Raw genomic sequence first — 25,000 nt, forward strand, 5'->3', positions numbered from 1 at the left:
CGACAGGGCAGAGGTGTGCCTGACAGAAAGCCTGCCCTGCTAACCAGCCAGAGCCGGGAGATGAGCCTACCTGTGTTGGAGCGCCGACGGATGCCAAAGTCCCAGCTGGAGGTAATGTCCATGGACTGGGAGAGGTCACAGGCGTGGTTGTCTGTCACGCTGCTGTCCCCCTCACTCAGGGAGGTGGACCCCATTGACCCACAGCTGCTGCCAGGCACCAGAGCCAGCTGGCACTTCTCCAGATCCACATCCTGGTCTATTAGTACCATCTCACACATCCCTGTATCATCACTGGTCACATGAGACTGTCGGATGTGGGCCAGAATAATGGCTGGGTTGTCCAAGAAAGCCATTTCCTCCGTTATATAAAGGGGCTGATAGCTGTGGAGGTTTTCTCTGTGTCTCACCCTCCTGCCAGAGGATCTGTTCTCTTCCTTTCAGTCTCTCTCGGAGAGTATTAAACGAGTGGCTGATGACAAGTGGAGAACAGCCATCTTTTCCATCTCCTTCTCTTGATTAATATTTCTGCTCGAAGGCAGGAACGCCACCCGTACCTGTTTGGAGCGAAATAACAGTTATTACATGGTGCAGGCTGGAAATGTTGAATTAAGTTATAGAGTGTGGATTTAGGCTTCTGCCGGGGCCTTTATGCAGAGCTTTCACCGTAGCCTGCGAAAGTATCCTGATGTTTATACTTGTGCCCTGGTTTCTGTGTCATTCTAGCGTATCTCTTTGAGAATATTATAATATATTTCCATGTTTTTCTTCTCCATAAACAACATTAAGAGCAGGGCCAGAGTGCGTGTGTGTGTGTGTGTGTGTGTGTGTGTAGAGAGTGACAGTGATTATCTTCGGAACGGGTACCGACTCTAGAGTCATAGTGAGAGAAACAAAGTGTCTCCCCTGTTCTTTCTGACCACGGTGAGACATCTGGAGCAGGAAAACTTAACCCTCTCCTTGATTTCATGTTGTTTATGGAGAAGGAGAACCAGGAAATGAGACACTACCAAGGCACGGCCGAGCGGACCAATCACAGTTGTTGCGGTCTGCGTCACCTCGACATGTAGTTACATTTTTTCAGAGGAATTTACATCAGGCTGCGACGAAGGGTCCCTACACGTACCTACGTACATAGCCACGGCGTCGATTTAACGCACAAGCATGAATTGGCCTTGAGTCTAATCTTTAAAAATAACATTAACATTTCATAGGCTACTGGTATAAAGCTCAGTTAGTTATGGTGGGGTATAACTTCAGTTTGGCATTTTCCAAACGTGTAGTGGGGACCTGTCATTCAACAATTCCTTTTTATGTTGAAGGAAAGACCATTTCTGTGACCATCCGAAATTCACGCCCACTACATGCCGTGATTGGCCTGTGATGTCATCAGGGTTGTCTCAGCTAAGGCTTGGAGACTACAAATTTGAACAGGAGCCAGGTTGTCAGTTTGATCCCCGACTCCACCTGTCCATGTGTGTGTGTGTGTGTGTGTGTGTGTGTGTGAATGAGAGGCAACAATAGTAAAGTGCTTTTATGAATGCTCTATATAAATGCAGTCCATGTACAATTTACAAACCCTGCTGCTTCTTGCTTTTTATTCTGTCTGTCCCCTCACTGCAAGGGTGTGCACTACTAAATCACTGTAGTACTTCTTATTGGATGGTATATTTTACAGTACATTTACAGTACAATACTTGATTGAAACCCAACCAAAATCAAGCCAAGGAATAAATAACACTGTGGTTGTCAAGAGCTTATTTAAAAATCAGAAGCATTTAGTTTCTTCGATGCATACACCAAGTAGTCTGCAAAAAACAGAAGTAAAGCAGAGCCCGATGAAGACTAAGGCTCCACAGATTTATAATGTGTCCAGTGCGGGTAACACAGCCATATGAACAGTCAGCCTAGTGTCTACATGTATAATATAGGCCCTTTAAACATTACAGTGTAAATATGTGTGTTTGTGACTTGGAAGGAGTAGACGGTTCTTCATACAGTACAGCCAGTTACTTTATAAATCATGTGCCATTCAACAGGTCACATCAACACACTAGATAATGTTAATGGCTAGGCCCATGCAGGTATTTTGGACATGCTTGGTGCCATTCAAAAGTCAAACACCGATGGGATTTAGTGATGTCAAAATATTCACATTTTGTCAGTGACTCCTGGACACTTGTATTGACCTGTAAACAAACGGCTTCTTATAAAAGAATTACTGTGACTGTCCTGAGTATTGACAGTGTTAACACAAAGCTGTTGGTAATTTCCACACGGAGATGATGAGAGCTGGGAGCACAACAACCCAGTCCGACCTTAGCCAGGCTGGGTAGTGTTAAATAGATAACTCACTCCAGCGCTAGGACTTCATCTAACGTTAGCAAAACAAGCTACACCAAATGACAGCAACATATTGCTACAACATATCTAATAGTTACCATTGTGTGCGGGCCTTTATTTAATCTTTAAGAGCCAGTATCAACAATTCCTCCTACTGATGCTAACAGCAGCTGCTAATGCTAGGCTGAAGAATAGTAGTTTGGTCAGCTTCTCTAAAAGAAGAAGTGGTTTATAATTTGTACCAATGCCTAGTAATATTAACCTGATTAAGTAGCGTTAGCTAGTCTGGTGTTAGCTGGTGAAACGTTAGCTAGCTCTTGTGAACCTCGCTAACCGGCTAGCTTAACGTTACTACACATTAGCTAACGTTAGCTAAGTTTCCCTTGGTATTCAGGCTGTGAAAAGATGTAATCACGAATGTCAGTGCAAATGACATTGCTTGTATCTACCGTTAGTTGGCTCTCAGTTTGTGAAGGCTAATATCTCTGGAGCTTTCTTTGGTTAACGTTAGCTGCTATCACAGCTGCTATCTCTGTTAACGTTGCTTCATGACGGCGTCCCACCTTTAGAAGTCACATCCGATAAGGGAAAGAAATGTCCACATTGCCCGCTTTATCCATGCTTAATCCCAGTATTGACAGCAACGCTTCCCATTAGTAAAACTGCACAGTAGCAAAATCATAACACAACTGGTACCCAATGTAAGCTGCTGCTGCTGAGGAGCTGTCTTAGCAAATTTCTTCTTCTTGTCTTATTCATGGCGGTTCGCAAACCAACGTGTTAAACTGCACAGCGCCACCTACTGTAGCGGAGTGTGTAACAGGCTTCATACACTTCAGGTTACATTCTTAGATTACATTTTTTTTTTAATTATGCTCTAACTAGAAAACTAAAAAGTGCTCTACAGCATTCTCTAGTTTTTTTCTTCATTAACTCCCTTCCAAACTCCAGCTCTGTTTGAATTCATAAATCTTATCAGGAAAGATGTTCCTCTCCAAATCAAATTTGCCACACCTCATAATTAGATTAGATATACTTTAATTGATCCCAAATTGGGAAATTATAGTGCTACTGCAGCTAAATATCAGAAACAGAGCACACATACAGAATATACATGAAATAAATAGAATACAAGAACAACTATTCAAAAGTAAAGATGAAAAAAGGAAAGAAACATGCATACAAATTGGGAATAAAAATGGACAGCTACTTAAATAGTACTTATAAAGATGTAAGTAAAACCTATGTTTGTGCAAGTTGCACTTAGTGCAGTATTGTGATGAATATGAGTCTTATCTACCACTCAGTGATGAAGTGTTAAAAAGTTGTATTGCCTGTGGTAAGAATGATTTCTTGTAGCGTTCATTGCAACACCGAAGCTGTCGGAGCCTCTTAGAGAAGGTGCTCCTCTGTTGGACTAGTGTGGGGGGGTGGAGAGGGTGGTCGGGGTTATCCATGATACATAACAGTTCAGTTTAGTGACCTCCTCTCCACCACAGCTTCAAATGTGTCCTGTTTGCAGCCAATAACGAGCCAGCCTTCCTGATCAGTTTGTTCAGTGTGTTTGTGTCGCTGGCTCCGATGCTGCTGCCCCAGCAGATGGCGGAGGAGAACAGAGCCCTGGCCACAACAGAACATCTCCAAAACATCTCTGTACTCTCCCTCCTGGCCATGCCTTATACACCCAACAACTGCAGAGTCATCAGAAAACTTCTGTAGGTGACATGACTCTGAGTTGTACTAGTCAGAGTAAGGGGAACAGAAAAGGAAGCAGCACAGTCCCCTGTGGGGCCCCTGTACCACTCACCACCACGTCAGACAGAACATGGTCCAGACGGACGGTCTGCCTGTCAGGTAGTCAGTATATCCTTGATGTTCCACTTCCGGGTTTGCTCCGTGGCCACCAGAAAATCCGCCGGATTTCACTCCGGATATCCGTTGCCTTGGGCTTCCTTTGTGTTGGCATTTTAAACTCTGGTCTATTGATGAGGACTATCGTTAACCTTTTCTCAGATCTCTGCAGGGTAAATCCACAGACGGCTAGCTAGACTATCTGTCCAATCTGAGTTTTCTGTTGCACGACTAAAACGACTTTTAAACGTGAACATGTTCCACCAAAACAAGTTCTTTCCGAGTCTATTTTGGACCACTCCCAGATGAGGCTGGTAGGCAAACTGTAGAGGGTCCAGAGAAGATCTCACCTCAGGATGGCCAAGCCAGCCCCTCCAGCACCTTCATCACATGGGATGTGAGAGCCACTGGGCGGTAGTCCTTGAGGCCAGATGGAGTCGACTTCTTGGGAACCGGGACAAGGCAGGACGTCTTCCACAGCAGCAGCCCCATCTGAGCCTCAGGCTCAGGGGGTAGATGAAATGTGCTACATTGATGGGGGGATTGAGTCCAATGGGCACACCCTAGGGGAGTGAGGGGGGGTGGCAGTGACAAGGTGTGGGGGGTTGGGGGTGTGGTAGAAGAGGCATGGGATGGCTGTGAGCTAAACCTGTTAAAGTAACAGTTCAGCTTGTTTGCTCTCTCACGGCTGCCTTGTGTTTGTCTTCTTCTACCCCACACCCGGGGATCTCTTTCATCCCCGTCCGCCCCTCCCTCACATTGTTGAGCTGTAGTCTGGCCTCCAGCTTCCTCCCGCCAATTTTTTTTTTCTCAAGTGAATGTACATCAGTGTTCTTTGTTCGTATGTTCATTATATCTGTTTTCAGTCATTGTTTATTTGTGTTAGATTTTTAATATTGGCAGGGGGTCTGGGAGTATTATTGCTGACAGCTGTATCAGCCGAGGCTTGGGATTTCATTCCACTGTCCTGTGTCGTGTTCCAGGCCTTGCTGTAGGCCTTATACTGTATAACTTAATTATACAGTATAAGGCCTAGGCCTACAGCAAGGCCTGGAACACGACACAGGGCGGTGGAATAAAGGATTTGCATAGCAATTGTTAACCATCTGTTTGGATGCAAATCCTTTATTACCTGATTTGTGATTCTGAACTGCTTGCACTGATTGAAACACAGTCAGATATTCATGGTGTCCCTGTTCTGTTTAGTGAATTTTGTACAAATATAGAAAGTAGGGTTAAAAAGCTGCTATACTTATATTCAAACCATGCAGTGCCCATTCCAACTGTAATCCGAAATAACTTAGTGCCACCTAATTGAAGAGATTTACAGTGTATAGTTTAATTACATAATGTGTGTGTGTGTGTGTGTGTGTGTCCAGTTGTACTAGAGATTTCTACCTGTACACACACACACACACACACACACACACACACACACACACACATTTAGAGTTGACGTAGAGTGCTTCAACCTTTTTGGGTTAGTATTACTCCAAACTTTGCGCTCAACTACACGTTGTGGCCCATATCTCTTTCCATGATTCCATGCTTTATAATTAGATGCACCATGTAAGCACAATACTAAGACAAAATGCCTTCAAACTAGAATTTGACTCCGGGCCCATGAGACCAGACATGATGCAGGTTCTGTCTGGTTGGTTATCCAGCCTTGTACACCTAAAAGAAAAGTGAATGTTTATGCTTGATATTCTCCTGCAGTCCCACATTCAACTCTTCTGTCTGGAGAAATGCATGTAGGAGCCCCCCACATACATGCTTATCGAGAATTTAAGAGAAAGCGCCCTGTCTCATTAACAAGTGTTTACGTGGGTGTTCAATACGTAGCTAGGCACCGGGGCGCGAGTGGGGGCTCCTCCAGTTGGTTCAGTGATCCCTCCCAACAGCTCCACGGATGGCATCCCCCTAAACCCGCTAGCTGGAGAACCACAATGCAAATATACAAAACAACTTATGTTTTGGATTGGTTCGCTGATTATAGCAATTTCCTGAAAAGGCGAATGTCCCCAAAGCTGTGAAAAGGCACGAGAGAGGATAACACGGAAGAAAACACACGGAGATCGTTAACCTCGCTAGGTAACGATAACGAAAAGGTAACTGAGCTAACGTTAGTTTGCTAACATTAGCAGCCACTGCAGAGTCGGGGGTCTTTTAAGCGACACCAAAGCACGTACATCTGCTATTAACGGCGGCATAATTGTACTAGCTAGCTACAATAACTCTGATATGTATGTGTGATCTCTTAAATCGCCTGGCGGATAACATTCGCCCACCCGGCAGGCCAGGGACACCCGAGCCAACGTTACTGTCAGACAGCTTTGGCCGTTTGTGTGGTTACTACCCAGCGGGCTAACGCTAGCTGACTAGCTTGTTAGCTGTGTTGCATAGCTAACAAGCTAGCTAGCTATCTCCGCTGCCGTTCAAACACGGTCCGTATTAAAAGAACAAGAGCAACACACGTTTAATATCATTTTGACGTGGTTAGTATTATTAGTTGGGTTAACGTTAGTTAGCTGTTTGTGTTAAACCAGCCTGGCCCAGTATGAAGAGGACATACTGATAGCTACTTGATACAAATGATGAGGGTCGGGGCGTAGTGGTGAATTCGTTGTAACGTTAACGTTAGCTAGCTAGGTCTACACACTAAGCAATGCTGCTGTTAACGTTATCCGTTTATTACTATTTTTTAAATGGTTCATGCTGCTTTTTCTCTCCTTTTGTATTTAGCTAAGTGGCAGCAGTACATAAAAGTAGCTAGCCTTTTCAATAAAGAGAAAATCATTTGTCATCTACAGCAAAGTGTAGCTATTCTACTAAACAAGAAGGCTTTAAACAAAAATGATTACATTTAAATTAAATTTAAATTCAATACTTTGTAAATGCCAAAAACGTATTTGCTTTAAGGCCCAGCGAATGTATGATCCAGCTTCTGGCATCAGGCTTTATGTTTCCTGCAGATACTTCCAAGCTACTTAAAGAACAAACTATTGTAGTCAGGTTTTATTTCCTCCATATTATGAATAAAGAATATCAGACCAAACATGTTTAATGCATTCATAAGCAACATGTAAAAATCACCACAGGGAAACATTCAGACCAGATTGTTTTTAGTGGTAAACTTGGCAACAATAACTTTTCCTAAACATGTTTTATTAAACATGCCAACATTTGCATCATCATCATCATCATCATCATCATCATCATTTGCGTTTCTTTAAATATCATGTATTGGCAGAAGGCCCTGGGAGCTGGTTAATACTAGGTTACCAGGTAACAGCAGCAGAAGGGATGAATGGACCAGCCAGTATACCTGTCACTTTGCCCTGTTTCATTTTCAGGCTCCTTTCATTACGTTAATGTTTCAGGAAACTGTCCATTGCCTAAGCCACATAGATAATAATTCAACTGCAATATGAGGGTTATCATTTATTATTTCACTCACAGCTGTTCTCCAGCTGTGGGGAGAAGGAAGGGCGAACCCTCTGGCACAGCAGGTACCAAATACTGCCCGAGCATTGCAGCTCTATGGTTTTGGCTGGCTGGGGGTAGAGCAGGCCGTCCATTAATGGCTGGGTTGCTCCCGATGGGCAGGCAGGCAGGCCAGCTGTGCTGCTATCCCTGTGTGAGTGAGAATGAGATGCAAGAATTGCAAAGCGTTTTTTTTTTAAAGTTAGAAAAGTGTTATACTGTTACTTTGCATTCCATTTACCATATCTGTACTGGCCTGTCTTGTTTGATTAGAGCATTTAAGGTACATTTACATGACAGAAACTTATGTTTAATGCCAAAACACTAAAACATTCAACAGATAGAGAAAGCCAGCAAGTGTTGCATAGCCAATGGCTGAAAGGTGCTTTCTACTGTTGAAGTCTTTGAAGATGGTTTGCTAGGAACCGTCTCATTCAACTCAGTCACTTTCATGGACCGCAGAGAACAGACACCTGTCAGTGATTCGCTTAAGGCAGGTAAAAAAAAATAACATATGTATTGTGATTTTTATTTATTTATTTATTTTTGCTACGATTATTAATCAAACTTTTTAATTTATTTATTTTTACCGATGATTTACCTTAATATTGTCTGTTTTATACAAAAAATAATCAGTGGGTTATTTGCATCTGAACATGGTGCATTACTTGAAGACTGGTTCAATAGACATCAGATGAGAGATTTCTCCTCTGTTTTGTCTGCTGCCATTTGTACCACGGCTAAGTCTCACGCAGCACTTCCTCTCAGACGGGGTACATCCATTTCCTTTTATTGGACTGGCAGACCTTATCGCTCCGCCTTTAAACATTCAATATATTTGCCCTAACCTTGCTAATTCTTTTTAATTGGTCCCAGAGCTACCAGAGAGGCTCAACTCTGGGCCATAAAACCCCTTTAAAAATAAATATCTTTGGTTATTTGAACACATTTGTTCTTTTAACTGAGACAAACCAGTCAGCCAGCCTTTTATTTCCTCTCTTTGTGTCACAGCCCTGAACATTTGACTCTGGTAGTCAAGGAGATGCTATGTAGGAGGCCTCTGTTGTCCTGGCAGCTTCAGGAGGGTTTCTTGCTCTTTGGAAATCCCACACTGCTTGCTTGTTACTAATGTGCTGCTATGTTCCAGTGTAACACAAGGCTGGATAGTTAGCATTTCAGTCTAAAAACTGTTTAGACTCAGTGAAGTCACACAGTACACTCACTGGGGCCAATACAGGAAATCGCAGATGAACATTTAATTTTGAACATGAACATTGTTTTTTTTTACCTCAATCGCTAGTTTCAAGTCTTCTTCAACACAGCATGATGTTCATTTAGTAAATGATGGTCCCACTTATTTTAAAACAGAGGCTTAGCTAGGCTAACCATGCCAGTGTTTTTTCTCGGTTTGTGGAAGACTTAGGAGCACGTATTTCGTGGGGGGGTTTAGGGGAAAATGAAAAAAAAAAATTTTTTATGCACTTTCACACAATAAAATAAATAAGCTTAAAGACAAAATTTGCTAAAGAAGTCCACTGGGGACGACTACAATCATTAGATCTTAGGAAAGTCCTTTTATTTAGTTAGTTAGTTAGTTTTAATGATTTTATGTTTATTTGCCTTAGGTGGTGCCCAAAACGGCTTGCACCTTATAAATAAACCTTATAATGATGGGGAAAAACCCTGCATGCTAACTGTGGAGATTAAAATAGACCTCAACTTGTTTTTGGCTGTTGTTTTCATCTTAAACTTTGACCCTCTCACGGTGTTTTTTCACTTCAGCAAAGTTCACTGGAACATTTTGGACACCAAGAAATGTCTTGTTCAGTTCACTTAAAGGAACATTTGAACGAAACCTCACGTCTGAGAAAAGGTTAAAGTGCTGATTACTCATCAGTGTCAAAAAAGAAGGGTAAGGGTATCCGGTGAATACAGGTCCCGGCCAGAATGGGTCATATGTGTCCTCAGATGGCGTTTTCCCATTACATGGTACCTGCTCGCCTCGCCTCTGCAGATTTGAGTACGGCCTCAGCGTGGCTGGTCATCATAGCAGTGCCGCAGTAAACTGCCGTTTCCTAACGCGACACACACACAGAACGTTGAAGGTGTGTGTTTTTGCCACAGCAAGAAGACACATTTAGTTTCAAATGAAGCTGGAGGCAGCAAAAAAAACTGATTTTAAAAACGGCGGGTTTGTTCAGGACACCCCCCTCTGTCGCTTTCACGTCACCTTTTGGTATCGCCTCAGATCGCTTGGAACCTCGACGGAGGTGGTTCTAAATAAAGTACCTGTTAGCAGGTACCAGGGACTTTTTTTCATAATGGAAAACCAAAAAAGGCGAGTAGAGTCGAGCAGGTACCATGTAATGGAAAAGCGCCAAGAGTTAGTGCAAAAATAATTTTTCAAACATTATTATATGTCTGAAAATATATATTAACATGAATCTAACATTACAATAGCAAAGATAAATTTCTTCAGTATATATGTAGTAGGGGGTCCCTTCTCTGTCTCTCTTTTATCTAAGGGGTCCTTGGCCTAAAAAACGTTGAAGACCCCTGGCCTAGAGGATATGCTCTCAGTCGGTGTAATGTAGGTACAGGAGAGGGAAATGCAGGTTTCAGGTAGACTGATTCAGGTAAACCCACATCCTTCGACCACTTTCCAAGAAGTGACTTTGTTCTGTTGCTTTTTGCTGCAGAACAAAGATGCCTGAGGTCCGGGACCTTTCTGAAGCATTGCCAGAGATGCACATGGACCCAATCACTGGAGTGGGAGTCGTAGCCTCCAGGAACCGGGCCCCCACTGGATATGATGTGGTAAGTTACTGAACTTAGGACAGATAGCAGCTACTACTACAACTACAAAATGACCATGCCAAATAATCATCAATTTAGATGGCATAGGTCAAAGTAATTCCTAAAGCTGTTATCATGACCACCACAGTAACACTCATTACTGTAAGTGCAGTAAAACCTTTTGTGAGTAGAAAGCCAATACTTTGTCAATATTTACCTGTTCAACAGACATAAACGTGTAGGATGCGATATTTCAATCTGCTCTGTCTACATGCAGTCTCTCACCCACTGCCGCCGCTGTTTTACACAACCACGGCATGTTGCTGTATGTAATGAGGTTTAACTGTTACTCCTAGTTTGCCCACAAATCCTGAAATGTGTCCAGTAAACTTAGCTGCTGTCTGAAACAATCCAGCCTCTCTGCTCAACCAGAGGTAAACCCACAGCAGCTGCTGTAGCACTACACAAGGAACTTCCCATGTCATTCTACTGTGAAAGAACTGGGCCCATTGTAGACGGCTGACATTGAACTGACACCTTTGCAGCTGCAGTGGATGTCATGATCATGTTTTACTCTGAACTACTGTAGCAATGACATGTATCAGGCATTTTAGCTCGTTAAAAAGATCAAATGTAATCTTTCTGTGGAAGGTTGATGAAAAAGGTCGTTGACAGGTTAAAAGAATCCTGTGACATCCACAGATTGTAACTGATTTGCCTCCAGGTTTCTGCAACAACAGACGGCCTGGATGCTGACCTGTGGAAAGATGGCCTTTTCAAATCCAAGGTGACGCGCTACCTCTGCTTCACCAGGGTCTTCTCTAAGGAAAATGTAAGGAACCCCCCTCACCCACCAGCCATGCATGTTACAATCTTATGTCACATATGCACCGTTCAGTCCCCGCTTTATTCCCATTTCTCCTTCTTTGCTTTCTTCTTTTCTAGAGCCATTTGGGCAATGTTCTTGTGGACATGAAGCTGATCGATATAAAGGACACTCTGCCTGTGGGGTTCATCCCCATCCAGGAGACTGTTGACACCCGTAAGTTATACCGTGACTTTGATACCGGTTCTTAAACCATACTTTTTTCGATACCAATTTAATTAAACAAAAAAGTTACACATTACGGCACAAAACTTTGTATTTATTTTTCAGCTCCTACTACGTGAGCCTTCTCTATCTAACGTGTAAAGTTAGACAGCCAATCACAGACATGATTAGATCTTGGTAGAAGCATGCTGCTTGCTGATTGGCTCACTGACGTTGATGAGATTTACTCCTTAGGTGTTGAACTTGGGTATTGAATGATGAGGCATTTTTCCATACTCGATACTTTAGAGGCAATTCGGTCGGTGCCTAAAAAGTATTGAATTGGGTACCCAGCCCTACTTATAGCATCACTGTGTGGTAACACTGTTTGTCTGAAAATGATTCAAATGAAACCTTTAATGGCCAAGGATGTCGGGCTTCAGAGAGCCTCTCTGGCATTGTTGTATCGTTGATGAGCTGTCTGTCTGTCTGTCTGTCTGTCTGTCTGTCTGTCTGTCTGTCTGTCTGTCTGTCTGTCTGTGTCCCACAGAGGAGCAGGCCTTCAGGAAGAGGCGTCTCTGCATCAAGTTTATCCCACGGGACTCCACAGAGGCTGCCATCTGTGACATCCGGATCCTTGGACGCTCCAAGCAGGCCCCCCCACAGTACACCTTTATAGGGTGAGCAGCCTGGGACGTGATGGGAAAGTTTTCTTGGTTGTAGACTTGACAAATAGTTGTCCATAGAAGATAATCTAAATGAGCACCAGGCAACAGTAGTTTAGTATCCAGGTGGATTGGAATAGTCTGGCCTGTAGTTGAAACCACTGTTCCACTCTTGCAGTTTCAACTTTCTCCCACTTATCGAGCCACATGGATGATTAAGGTGAACCTTTCCACTCTTTCAGGTGTTAGTGCATGCACAGGGAGTATCTGCAAAACACACTATCAGTAGGTGAGGGCCTGGAGCATCTCTGGAAATACATGTCAGGGTTTTCCCGCCATTATAAGGTTTAGGTGCAGCATCTGAGCCGTTTTGGCGGCACTTACCCTAACCCTATGTAACTAAAAGACCTAATGATTGTAGATGGACTTCTCTAGCAAGCTTTTTGAGTATATCTGCCCTAGCCTTTCCAACATTGTATACACAGATATGGTAATAATAATGGTCCAAAACAGTGTGAATAAGAGACACAGACCGACTAGAAAGAGACGCCAAATGACCACAGACCCAAAACAACCCCAAAGAAAAAATGGCGAAAAAGAGACCCAACACGACGACAAAGAGGGATGGAACTCACGTTTTGAGGGGCTGGCGCAAAAGACAAAGTACACACACACACATTTTCTGAGGAAGTCTTTTCAGCATGTTCATGTACTGGTTTAACAGGGAGCTTAACAACATGGGGATCTGGTACCGCATGGGGAACGTCCCTCGGGCCCAGGACTCCACGCACACACCAACCACCAACAGCGTCCACACCGTGACCTCGTCCTCCAGCTCGGCGCCTGTCCCAGCCGCTCCCATGCTCAAGTAAGTCCTGTCTAATGACGCGTTTGTACACATGTATCCTGCCTTTACACTGACCCGAAAGCTTCGACTGTTGCCACGGTAACAGACGTTCAAATCAGTATCTGAATCTGAATGCTTGTTTTTTTTTTTTTACGTTATTACATGTGCATTAACCCAACATTGCCAATGCAATAATGAATAGTATTCCAACATTATTCATTATGCATCAACATGAATTATTCCTTGTGTTGTCCTTCGGGTCACCGGGACCCGTCCAGTTTGACGTTTTGTATTGGCCTGGTGTTGAGCTTCGGGGGTACTTGCAGACGAACGCCACCCCCTCCACTCCTCCAGCAGCGTAGTTCCTCGCTCACCAGCTGACATTTCCCCTCCATCCAAGCTTTGGATATATCCCAGTATTTCTCACCCAGGCCTCAATAATGGAATTTGGGACAGCCCTCATTTACACACATGGCCGAGACAAGGTTCAGTCTCAGTGTTCACTGTCCTCAAACATCATTTCCTCAAAGGAAGGGAAACTGATCTATATTTAGATGTCAGTGAAGTAGGAAAAGGTGACGCTTTCAACTGGAAAGTGGAAGACAGATGCATAGATTCAGGAGGTTTTGTCTCCATTGAACTAACTAGATGCTGTATGTCTGTTCTTTCTTTTTGCCCCAAGACATATTTCCATGACCCTCCCAGCCAGCTTCAGAGGGAAGAACACTACCAGGCCAGACTACGAGCACCAGAACTCCAACCTGTATGCTATCTCAGGTCAGCACTTGGTCTTCTTCTCCACATCCTCTCTCTTCACCAAATCACAAATGTTGTTTTGAAAATGTGCCGATCCATCCAGAAGGAAGACTCTCATTATCTTCATACTACATGTACAAGAGCTTTAAATGCCCCGTGAATAGTTGTTAGCCGGTAAGAACTTTACACTTTATCAACAATAAAATGGGTCAAATACTTTGGTTTATGACCAATTACCTGCAAAACTACTGACGCTCCCATCAGCCTTTGTGTTTACTCCTGATTAGCAAGTTAGCATGCTAAATATTGCCTGCTACAGTATGTTAGCTTGTGGGGGTTAGCATTCAGCTCAAAGCCTGCTGTGCCTAAGTACAGCCTCAGACCTTGGTGCAGCTCGTCAGTCTCTTTTTCTGCCATTCTATTTTGGAGGCTTAGATATTTATAGTCTTTTCAGCAGGCTCAGTCCTTTTTTATCTCCACTGTAGCATGAACATATCAGAAGTATTTTTAGTAGCCTTAACAGCCTTTAATAAATTTCTCTTTAACAAACAAAGCTTAATTTATAACCACTGTGGACACACAAAAAGGGCTTGGAATATACAAACACCACTTTCGAAGCATAAATTGGGATTTATAAAAAAACTTGATGAGGAAATGTGCCTAAATTTACAAGTCTCTGACCCATGTGTACACAAATTTTGGAGATGGAGAGGGTTGGTGGCGCAGATGGTGAGTTAGGGGATGGAAGCCAGTTTAAGCCAGTTTAAACGACGCTGGCGCATCCTCCAGCTCTGGCCAGCCTCTCTCCCACTTGACATTTCTGCACGTGACGTGACCTGCAGCGGCACCCCACTCCACTTGAGGAGCGGTCGGCTCGGTGTCTCTCAAAATCTGACGAAAATCTTTTAAACTGACCTTTGTCGATCTGAATTGAAGACAAATTCAGCAACTGCATGGCCTATTTCCGCTTAAAATGTTTTCAGAAAACCCGTGCGTTAACGGAATATTTTAGTACAATATGAGATCGTATTCTGAACGAGCCGCCATGACAGTCTATTTTGAAATTAGGGACCAGCCAGACCCATGTGACGCGATCGTTCAATCAGCTGCCATGGGTTGCGTTTGTCACGCCCATCCCGCTCGTCATTTCCAGTTAGTGTTTTAACATAGGTGTATAAAGTGGGCACTACGGCAGTAAGAGGTTAGTGCAGCTTAATAACAGTGTACTGACGAACCGTGCGGTACACACATGCTCCGAACCGAGACTAGCGAAACGAGCGGTTCGGGTGTTTTTTCATGAACCGTACCACCCCTAGTCAACACCGAGTTGACTGCGTTCCATTTACAAGTCAGATTTTTCATTAGCTCTAGCCAGGTTAGCCATTGTTAGCAATACCAATTGATAACAACGCATCAGGCGTTTTTTGTGCATCCAAACAGCATAGCAACATGTCCACAGATAGAAGTTGGACAGGAGTGTGTGTACGACACAAATAAAACAGAAGAGCAAATAAACTGTATGTCACTACAGCTTTCTCTATTGTTGATGCATGGGGCAGCCATGTTGGATTTTGAGCCCGGGGTACTCGGAGGTTGTCCGAGTTCTGAGCTCTGAAATATGAGGTCAGGGGGCGTGTCTCCGACTTTGACCTCGGAAAATCCGACTTCCGAGTACAAATGGAACGCACTATAATACCACACAGTACTTCAAATGTGGCCACTGCCATCTTGTGTACATTACTACAACATCCAGTTTGGCCTGTACATTACCCCCCATCCACAGTGATTGAAATAGGACAGTAACACTTGTGATGAATAATCCAGAACATCAAAGTGTTGAAATAGGGTGATGATATTGTTGAATTCATGTAATCATTGTGAAGTATGTGACAGACACCAGGAGTTGACCTACTCTTGTTTTTTCCCCTGGCTGTATTTGGGACATTTGAAAATATGGTATTTAGAGCTGCAACAAACAGAAAACAGAAAAATAATCGCCCACTATTTAAAACAAAAAGAAAAATTTTAAAGAAATTTCCATGCAAAAATGGCCCAAAATGCAGTTTTCAGCCTCAATAATGGAGACTTTCTGTTTTTTTCTGTTTGATGTCATATTACATATATGTTTTGTGTTAGCTGACCCATTTATCTGAACTGTCTGTTTCAGCGATGGATGGCGTGCCTTTCATGATCTCTGAGAAGTTTGCCTGTGCCTCGTCTGATGTAAGTTGCCTGAATTGAATGTTTAGCTCTTTGGTGGCAGGTCAGCCTGATGGCGATGGGTCACAAATTTGATGGGGGGGGGGGGGGTTCCAGTCCTGTGCTTTAACACTGATGTTTAATAGAACCATTGTAAAAGAATGCTTAACCTGTTTATCTCTCTATAGCAGTAACATAGTGGGAGGTTGAAAGGAAACACTAGAGTCACTGAAGTTAAACGGAGGCCGTACCATACCCGCTGGTCTGCACTCGCACTGCAGTAAAATGTTCAGGGCCACAGCGCGCTTACATCATTCGGATGCGACTTTTGGGTTTGAAAACAGGAAGTGAAACGCTCTGATACAGCACACTGGAGTCCATCTCTGTAATGGTTACTTTGTGGCTCATTTGGCATTGTTCGGGGCGTGGCGACACGCGTGCCTAACAGCTTTATTGCTTATTCAGTGCACGTCAGATCCGTCCTCGGGCACATTTAGTGATCACACTAGTCTCGAATTGCCAGACCTTCCTACACAGCGCTGCGGAGGAAGATCTGGCTAGTCCACACAGCATTCTGGGATGGGAGATAAATGTGCTCTGGTTAATTGGCATTTCTTTAAACCAATCACAATCATCAATTTATTTATTTTTTATTTATTATACAGGAAAAGTTAAAGGGGTGATAGAATGATTATATAGGGTATTTTACACTGTTCCTTAAGGTCTCCTAATGGGGTATGTAACATTGGTTGGGCTGAAAATTGCCCGAATGCCATTTTATTAGGCCCTTAACTACCCTGTGAATATGGCTCTATTTCGAACAAGAGCTTTTCTTCAAAATATGGTATGCTCATGAATATTTAGAATGAGCTGCGCGCTGATTGGTTTGAGCAAACTACATAGAAACAAATGGGAGACTCGACAGCAGGTCTCATATTTCAGACACTGCAAAGTTATACGTTGTTTGTCGGGCTATTTCGTTATTAAATTCACTTCTGAGACTTTTTTAAGCGAGAAAAAAACTATATAAAACTCAAATATGGGCCGTTTTACGAAAATTTATGGCAAATTTGGTAAGACTGTGTGTCGGAGTTCAGCGGCCGGTGCTGCCTGTGTTGCTGCCTCGCCGCCCGGCCTGCCTTCCTTCACAGACCCCGGCCTGCTGTGAGGTAGATTGAGCTCCGTCACGGCTGGCAGCCCACAGCACTCCATACCCGCGCAAAGTCACAGTTTTTTGGGCTAATGGACTACCAAACGCCGCTGCCCTGAAAGAGCTCCAGGGCCTGCAACTCCCCTCTTCCTGCTAGCTAAATGGCCTGTGTGTGAGAGTGAGAGCGCGGTCAGCGAGCTTATTAAACCAGCAATCTCTTACCACAGTTCCAGTTCATCTTGGCTGGCTGCCAGCTGCTGGCATAACTAGAGTAGCTATTTTTACAGTTTGAATTTCGTCACGCCACTTATACAACATCTACCTAAAGGTCTTATACTGTAAAGCTAACAACGGTGTCCGATTTCAAGTTAATGAATTTTTGTGAATTCCAGAGGAATTCTAAGAGGAGGCTAGCTAGCTAGCTCTCATTGATAGAGCTCCATCCAGCCGCATTATCTATCAATGAGACTCGCGGACAAGCAGCGTTTATTTCCCCAATCGTTTGTTTAAATAACTCAACACATTATAATTACACACATTAAAAGATTAACTGGAACCTGTGGTAAGAGATTGCTGACGTAACAAGATTGCTGACGTAACAAGCTTGCTGACGTAACAAGCTTGCTGACTGCGCTCTCACTCACACACACCGGGCATTAAGCTGGAAGAGAGGAGTTGCAGGCACTGGAGCTCTGTCAGAGCAGCGGCGTTTCGTAGTCCATTAGCCCAAAAAACGGTGACTTTGCGCGGGTATGAAGTGCCGTGGGCTGCCAGCCGTGACTGAGCTCCATCTACCTCACAGCAGGCCGGGGTCTGTGAAGGAAGGCAGGCCGGGCGGGGAGGCAGCAACACAGGCCGCTGAACTCCGACACACAGTCGCACAAAATTTGCAATTAGCCATCAATTTTCGTAAAGCGGCCCATATTTGACCTCTACATAGTTGATTTTCTTGCATAAAAAAGTTTCAGAAGTGAATTTTGTAATGGAATAGCAGAGATCTGCGTGACCTAGATTCAGAAGACTACCTGATCTCAGGTCAGTTGTGTAGTCTATATAAATGTTGGGGCGTGACCGTTCTCTTAATACACCCATGGGCGTGACAAAGGTACAGGTCTTGGGAGGTCGATGTCAACTTCCAGCTTTGTTGAGATTCGCCCGCTTTCAGCGGCAGTTTCAAAATATTTTCATAGTAAAGAGGTGTCAATGGGATTTTGAGCTTCTATATATGTCCTATTTACCCACCAAACTGTCGTTATTCAACTATGACAGGGTAAAATCGGTTTTGCATTCTATCCCCCCTTTAAAAGTAACATTAAGTTACAATATAAACGGGCCTGACTCAGTTTAAAAACTGGTTTCCAGCAGGTTCCTGTTTTGCAGATACATAAAAACGTTTAGACACAACTTACAGTACATAAGGACAGAAACATTTGTACAAGACCTCTGCATAGACCAGACAGATACAGACCGCTTTCTTGGGCGGTGCTAAGCTCCGGACGGAGCCACAGTGTCTCTGCTAAATGGTCTCAGGAAGGAACTTGTTTTGTTTTGTTTTTTTGGTGGAACATGTGTTGTTTTAGTCGTGCGAGAGAAAACACCGATTGGACAGATAGTCTAGCTAGCTGTCTGGATTTACCCTGCAGAGATCTGAGGAGCAGTTAACCATAGTCCTCACAAATCCACCGGAGGTTAGAACGCCAACAAAGAGGCAGAGGAAGGGGACGGATATCCGGCTTAACTGAAACGTCGTCGATATAGACTACGATCACACTGATGCGTACCGTGCCCGAGTCCAACCATACGGCGTCCTGGCCCACCTCTCTCCAGCGGGCCGGGGCACGGCACAGAGCGACCACACTAGTCAAAGGAAGTGGACGATTTAACTGGGCCAAGTGTGAGTCTGTCCTAACAAAGTGTCTCTGCTGTCCATGTCCAGCTGCAGCAGGTGGATCTGATGGGCATTACTATCAAGTCATTGGCTGAGATCGAGAAAGAGGTGAGTAGACCGAGGAATTAAGTTGGAGTTGCTGTAGTTCTGCTAATATTATAACATTATGTAATATAACGTGTAGGAGATTTCCAATTTTATTGCAAATTAATTTAATTTTCATAGCTTTGTCCATTACTTCTTTGGACTTTGTTGTAGCAATATTAGGGCTGCACTACGTTGTTTAATATTGTGATAATGATATTACTTGTGATAAATGAACAGAAATAATAATAATAATAATAATATTTCAGTATTCTGCTTAAATACAACAAACTGCTTGGTGAGTTTAAAACAAATGAAAGGAAATAATTTCCAACATTCTTTTATTGAACAAATTGAACATTGAATTAGGGCTGCTCGATTATGGAAAAAATAATAATCACGATTATTTTGGTCAATATTGAAATCACGATAATTTGACACAATTACTCATTAACATTTGGATATAATGGATAGTGTCCAGGGTCTAATCTGTTAGTGTCCTTTATCTCACAGAAAGAGTCTTTGGATCAGAACAAAGGCAGAGGGACCGCAGGGTTAGCTAACATTAGCTGTTCCCAGACAACTGAGTTGGTTTTGCCTTTTTTTGCTCACCAAACGCTGCTGCCATCTTTACTCGCGCTGAGTTTTTAAATTCCAGCGGATGATATGCACACAACTTGCCTCCCTGACTGGCTTCGGGAGGGGCAGATGTGCGCATGCGGATGTGCGCGTGTGTTTCAGAACACAAGACAAAATAAGAGTGTTCTTGCAAAACAGAACATGGCAAAATAATCGTTTTTTCTCGATTATACTATTTTGGTGATCGTTGGGAGCCAAAATCAAAATTGAAATCGAAATTCAATTAATTGCACAGCCCTACATTGAATTGAATATTAAAGGCAGCACTAAGAAAGACAGTTAGATTTTAAAGGGTAGTTTTCTACTGATATTTTCTGTCAACTAATTCAAAATCTTGTGTGTTAATTGCGACAGTTGATATTGCGATGATGTTAAAAAAACAATATATTGTGCAGCCCTAAGCAATATTGCTATAAAGAACCAGCTTGTAATACACAGCAATGATCCTTTAACTAGATGAGTGTGTGGGAAGCAGTGGCATCTCTAACAGCAGATGATGGGAGATCTAGGGTTGGCCTTTTATGGTCGTAGCACATGTTCCTGTACTGCCAGCCTGTGTCCACCAGAGGCCAGTGTGGTCCTGAGTCTGATTGCATCTTGTGAATCCCAGATGTTTTGCAGATGATTTGATGCATCCAGTGTAGACTGGGATGCTTTCTGCCAGAGCACATAAGAAAGGACTGATGTGTGGCTGTCCTCTGTCAGTATGATTACAGTTTCCGCACGGAGCACAGTGCAGCGGCCCGCCTCCCTCCCAGTCCAACCAGGACCTCCCTGAGCTCTGAGGCCTGAGGACACCGGCCCACAGGAGAGACCTGTACACCACTAATGAGCACCTGAGAGGAGGAAACCACAACAGCAAATATGTCATGGTCTCCATGTGTTAGTTGTACTGTTGAATTGTAAAGTAAAGTGAAACCACTGAGAGCAGACCGAAGCAGAACCCTGAGGGATTCTGTGTGAAACCACTATGTCCAACATGGATGAGCTGGCTTTTTAATGGCAATGGAATGACCCATTGTTGGACAAAACAGACCTTTCTTGATCAAGGAAAAGTGAAAGGACTCTCACTCATCAGATTTATTTTCCCTAGACTATGGTGAAGTGTTGTTGCCAGACACCACGCCCAGCCTGAAGATAAAGCATGATGGAGGCCGCTCTGACCAACATGCCATCATGCTTCCTTGTTCCTGGCCCAGCTGCTGCTCTGTGATTGGCCAGGCCCGGCACCACAGGGCCTATCCTCCCAGCTCATGTGTTGGAAATGTCATGTTATGGGATTTAGTTTTTAAGCTTGTACTGCATATCTTGATGAGGAATGATGTCATTGTTCTCTAGATGTTACTGTAATATAGCGGTTTGGCTGTCAGTGCACTCTGTGTTTTTAGTCAGTGTGCTTCCTGTTTGCCACAGGTGTTCCTCACACATACTGTACCACTGTTCTCTTCCTGTGATCAGTTGTTTAGGGCTGGTACCAACACCAGAACAACACCTTACTATGTAATATATAAACATTTTTATTATTTGATCTGAAACCCTCCTCCTTCACATGGTGATAAAAGGCTTCCACATGTACGGTGAGGCACAGTGACACACTGGGACACAGCTGCAGAGAGTTACATATGTAACCAGGGTTCTGTGAATTCTGTCTGGCTGCTATTACTCTAGCTGCTGCAACTGGATCCAGTCTCCAGTTTACCATCCACGTAGAGCATCTACTACAAACGGGTATCAGAAACTGCCATGATCGTAACAACGTTGAGCGATTCTGAAAACTACCGTTACCACTAGAATCATCTCGAGCCTTTGGGAAATTGTGTTGGCGAAAACAGAAATGTCAAATGAAATGCAGTAACCCAAACAGCATTTCTTTTTAAATGACCATCCTTGCCAACAGTTTTTGATCAGTTGGTACCACAGAAAGATTTGAGGGTTGATACCCAGCCCTGGTTTCTTTGCATCATCACAACTGTCTTCACTATTTTGATTTACTTTTCGAAGTACAAACTGAAAGATGTTGCCAAAAAAGTGCTTTTTTTCCTTGAGCACAAAAGTGTTGAGCCTACGGTGCACATGTATCCTCTGTAACAATAGCAGCTCTTTATTTCAGCTTCCCTTTTAAACTAACTTTTCCTTTAGCTTGAATCTGTTTTAGAAGTTGGATCTTTTTAATTAGCAGTTTTATTTTTGACCAAGTACAGTTCTAATGATACTCTTGGAACCCTGACTTTTAACCCCAGTGTGTGTTAACCAGCAACACAAGCACTGCCAAACTTTCTTGGATGGAACAATTCGGAGGAGTCGCCGTGGGCAACAACCAGTCCTTCAGCATTGGAAATGTTTCAAATGACTTATGATTTGGTTCAGGAACCGGCTCCAACACTGGCTCCTCATTGGTGAATAATCTGTGAACTAAAGGTTTCTTGTAAAGTTTAATTTTTACTTTGAAGGGATTGTATCAGGGGAATTCCTGTAATCCAGTCTTTGATTTGATCCTTCAAAATCGACAGTACAGGATCAACCGCTGATATTTTACACATTCAAGTCGTCAGTGCTCTCTGCTGGACAAACTTTCCAAATTACCTCCCACATACTGTATATTTGACATTTCTGTGATAATGTTTCTTGTTGCTGACGGGCTAGTCTCACATGTCCAGCTCTACCACCACAGCGCTGTGGAGCAAGGTCTGGCTACGCCACAGGTGCATTCTGGGATAGGACAAAGAAAACGAAAAGAACCAAAACTTTTCGACAGTGTGTAATTTGCTAGCTCGAAATGTGCTGCTGTTTCCCGAAGAGAGCAGAGTTTGAGAACAGAAATACACAGAGAGAGGAATGGGAGGGACATTTCTCGGAGGAAATGACCTGTCCTTAATCCAGACGACTTAAGGACAAACATATGCGGATACTGAAGTACCAGAAATTCTTAAATACTGTCCAGGGCCTCAGCTCCGTGTTTTACACATTGTGTGTAATCATATATTTCTTTTTCAGATGTTTTAATGCAATCTCAAACCGTCCTCCATGTATTATTCATACTCCCTGCTGCTTTTCGTGCTGATTTAGCTGTTAAGCTACTGTCAGTGAAACGCAACACTTCCTGCTGATGTTTCAGATTAAAAGAGTGCGTGTTGCTCAAGAGGACACAGCTCTTCCCATCCCCAGCAGGCCTTCATGTAGACGTTAGAACATGTCCTCTGTGTGGATGCAGTATTGTGTTGAGTATGTTTTTATTTTGCTTTTTCACTCCATTTGTTCCAAGTGTGTCTGCAATATTACCAAGTCATTAATGCATGGACTAACTCCTTATTTTATACTTTTTGTCTAATTTATTAGTCATGTCAGTATTGTGACCATGTTGTGCTAACAGCTGTGAAATGTGTCACCTGCTCTGCTGACATGTCCATGTGAAGCTCTGTGTACTGTCTGCATTAACAACCAATAGCAAGCCTGCTTTGCTATGTCTGTTACTCTGCATGGTGACATGAGGTGTCACGTTTCAATAGGTCAGTTATTTTTGTAGCTTATTGATCCCAGGTTTAGTCTCATAAATAGGATTTATTTACAAAAAAATGAACAAAACGGCATCAGTTGAATTAGTATTATAATGAAGTTTTATTAAACGTTGATGAACTGAAGTATTGACTTAAAGTTGCATTTATTTGGCAAAGAAAGGTGATGTCACTCCATTTCAAGGCTATCCAGACTGGATTTTGTGATGCGTTAACTGATGAAGATATTTGAGTTTTAAAAAATGACTATACTATAGTAACATCAGGGTTTTGGCCCACCGGTCCTAAGTTGCCCCCCAGCAGGCCTGAGCCACTGGGAATTATTTTGTAATGTATTTTAAAGACATTTTTTAAAGTACTGTTCCAGTGGGGCGGCTGGGTGGGAAACTTAGACCTGGTCTTGCATCGATAACTGGTTCCAACTTGGAATCGTTTCAAAAATTTAGATTCCAGTGGAATCGTTTTTTATCGGAATCGTGAAAATTTGATTTCAAATCCGACCATCGGTTTCAAATTTTAACCTGCGCAAGTGTTTGTTTCCGTAGTGACCACTGTACTTGCAGGAGCTTGTTGTGTTGCAGCCATGGAGCTCAGTAACAGCACTCTAAAGTGTGGATGTAAAAACCCGGTAAAACTGTTAATCACCACTGAATCAAATCAAATGGTCCTCTTATCTGTGAAATAAACATGTGACCGGTTTCAACTCCAGCCCTCAAAGAACCAGAATCAAAAGGAAGAATTGGGATTGGATTTAGAATTTAGAATTTTTTAAATCAAAACGTTGCCCAGTGCCTAGTCCTATTTTCTAATGTCCAGTCAGCTTTTAGCACTGACTCAATGTAGAGCCCTATGGAGCCTGTCTTATAGCTTTTTAAATTCTCAATTTAGCGATTCCATCCATGATTCTGTTATCAAAAACTATTGGACTCTACATTAATGCTGCCATCAGTCTGGGACTGGTCCCAGCCGGGCCCTCGTTAAAAAAAGACACTTGCCACCGGGTTAGACCACTTTTCTGGGGGAAAGCCTAAACATTGTTTTCAACACATACTGTATGTTTGATCAGGATGAGGTTAAAGCCTCTCCAGTCAGCATGTACCGCAGGAGCAGATCACCTGACACACACACACACATCTAACTGTTGCAGATCACCTGACACACACACATCTAACCCTGGGCTATAATCTGGTTGCATAATGCAGTGATTCCCAACCAGGGGTACTTGTACGCCAGGGGGTACATCTGCTCTTGCCACGGTTACATGGAAAGATTGTGGAGCAGCTCAACTAATCATAGAAATTGTGATTTGATTAAAAGAATATATCAGCTGTAACACATTAATACTAGATGTTGCTGTTATGCAAGAGTGCTTGAAAACTAGTTAGCAAGTGAGCACATATGTTTAACTTAAAAAAACTTACTCTCGACACCTTTGAGGCAAAAATGTCCACGCACACAAAAACTGTTATTAAATCATCATATATCAATATTTTTTTCTGCTTTTTTTTCATAAATCACTTAAACAACTTGTAACCTAATCAAAACTACCAAACATTCAATCATTTTCAGGATTTTAACCCTTTAAATGCCAGTTTATGTATTTGAAATATTTCATTTTTTATTACAAAAAACACAAAAAACTATTTTTTTTCCATATAATGAATAATATCTAGATTTGGCTTTGGTGGTGATTAGAGGCTTGGATATGTCAAAGATAAGCAACAAAATTAATTTGATTGCATTAGTATTTTTTACAT

General features: G+C 42.9%; 2 protein-coding genes across 4 annotated transcripts in view; one reads left to right on the forward strand and one right to left on the reverse strand.

Annotated features, from left to right (window-relative positions):
- Positions 1 to 3,101, reverse strand: part of mapkap1 (MAPK associated protein 1) — a 39,882-nt gene extending 36,781 nt beyond the window's left edge. The window contains exons 1-2 of one of the 3 annotated variants that reach the window (XM_039780464.1): positions 2,904 to 3,101; positions 71 to 554 (exon numbers count right to left, since the gene is read on the reverse strand). In XM_039780464.1, the coding sequence (XP_039636398.1) occupies positions 71 to 353 (283 nt within the window). In that variant the 5' untranslated portion in view covers positions 354 to 554; positions 2,904 to 3,101. Of the gene's footprint in view, positions 1 to 70; positions 555 to 2,789 lie in introns of all 3 variants that reach the window. The other 2 variants (XM_039780465.1, XM_039780466.1) reach the window with 2 other exon arrangements.
- A 2,936-nt stretch (positions 3,102 to 6,037) lies between these two features.
- mvb12ba (multivesicular body subunit 12Ba) lies at positions 6,038 to 23,369 on the forward strand. The gene is made up of 10 exons (XM_039780349.1): positions 6,038 to 6,302; positions 10,377 to 10,494; positions 11,198 to 11,305; positions 11,419 to 11,515; positions 12,054 to 12,183; positions 12,893 to 13,036; positions 13,698 to 13,792; positions 15,939 to 15,994; positions 19,057 to 19,116; positions 20,437 to 23,369. Exons 2-10 carry the CDS (start codon positions 10,384 to 10,386, stop codon positions 20,521 to 20,523), a joined length of 888 nt encoding a protein of 295 aa, XP_039636283.1. The 5' UTR covers positions 6,038 to 6,302; positions 10,377 to 10,383; the 3' UTR covers positions 20,524 to 23,369.
- Positions 23,370 to 25,000: the final 1,631 nt, after the last annotated feature.

The sequence above is a fragment of the Perca fluviatilis genome, chromosome 17 (genome assembly GCF_010015445.1).
Source record: "Perca fluviatilis chromosome 17, GENO_Pfluv_1.0, whole genome shotgun sequence".
Lineage (NCBI taxonomy): Eukaryota > Metazoa > Chordata > Actinopteri > Perciformes > Percidae > Perca > Perca fluviatilis.

Coding starts and splice junctions, on each gene's coding strand:
- mvb12ba (XM_039780349.1), top strand. CDS start 10,384: ATGCCTGAGGTCCGGGACCTTTCTGAAGCATTGCCAGAGATGCACATG. Junction 11,516..12,053: donor CCAGGAGACTGTTGACACCC/GTAAGTTATACC, acceptor TGTGTCCCACAG/AGGAGCAGGCCTTCAGGAAG. Junction 15,995..19,056: donor TTGCCTGTGCCTCGTCTGAT/GTAAGTTGCCTG, acceptor GTCCATGTCCAG/CTGCAGCAGGTGGATCTGAT.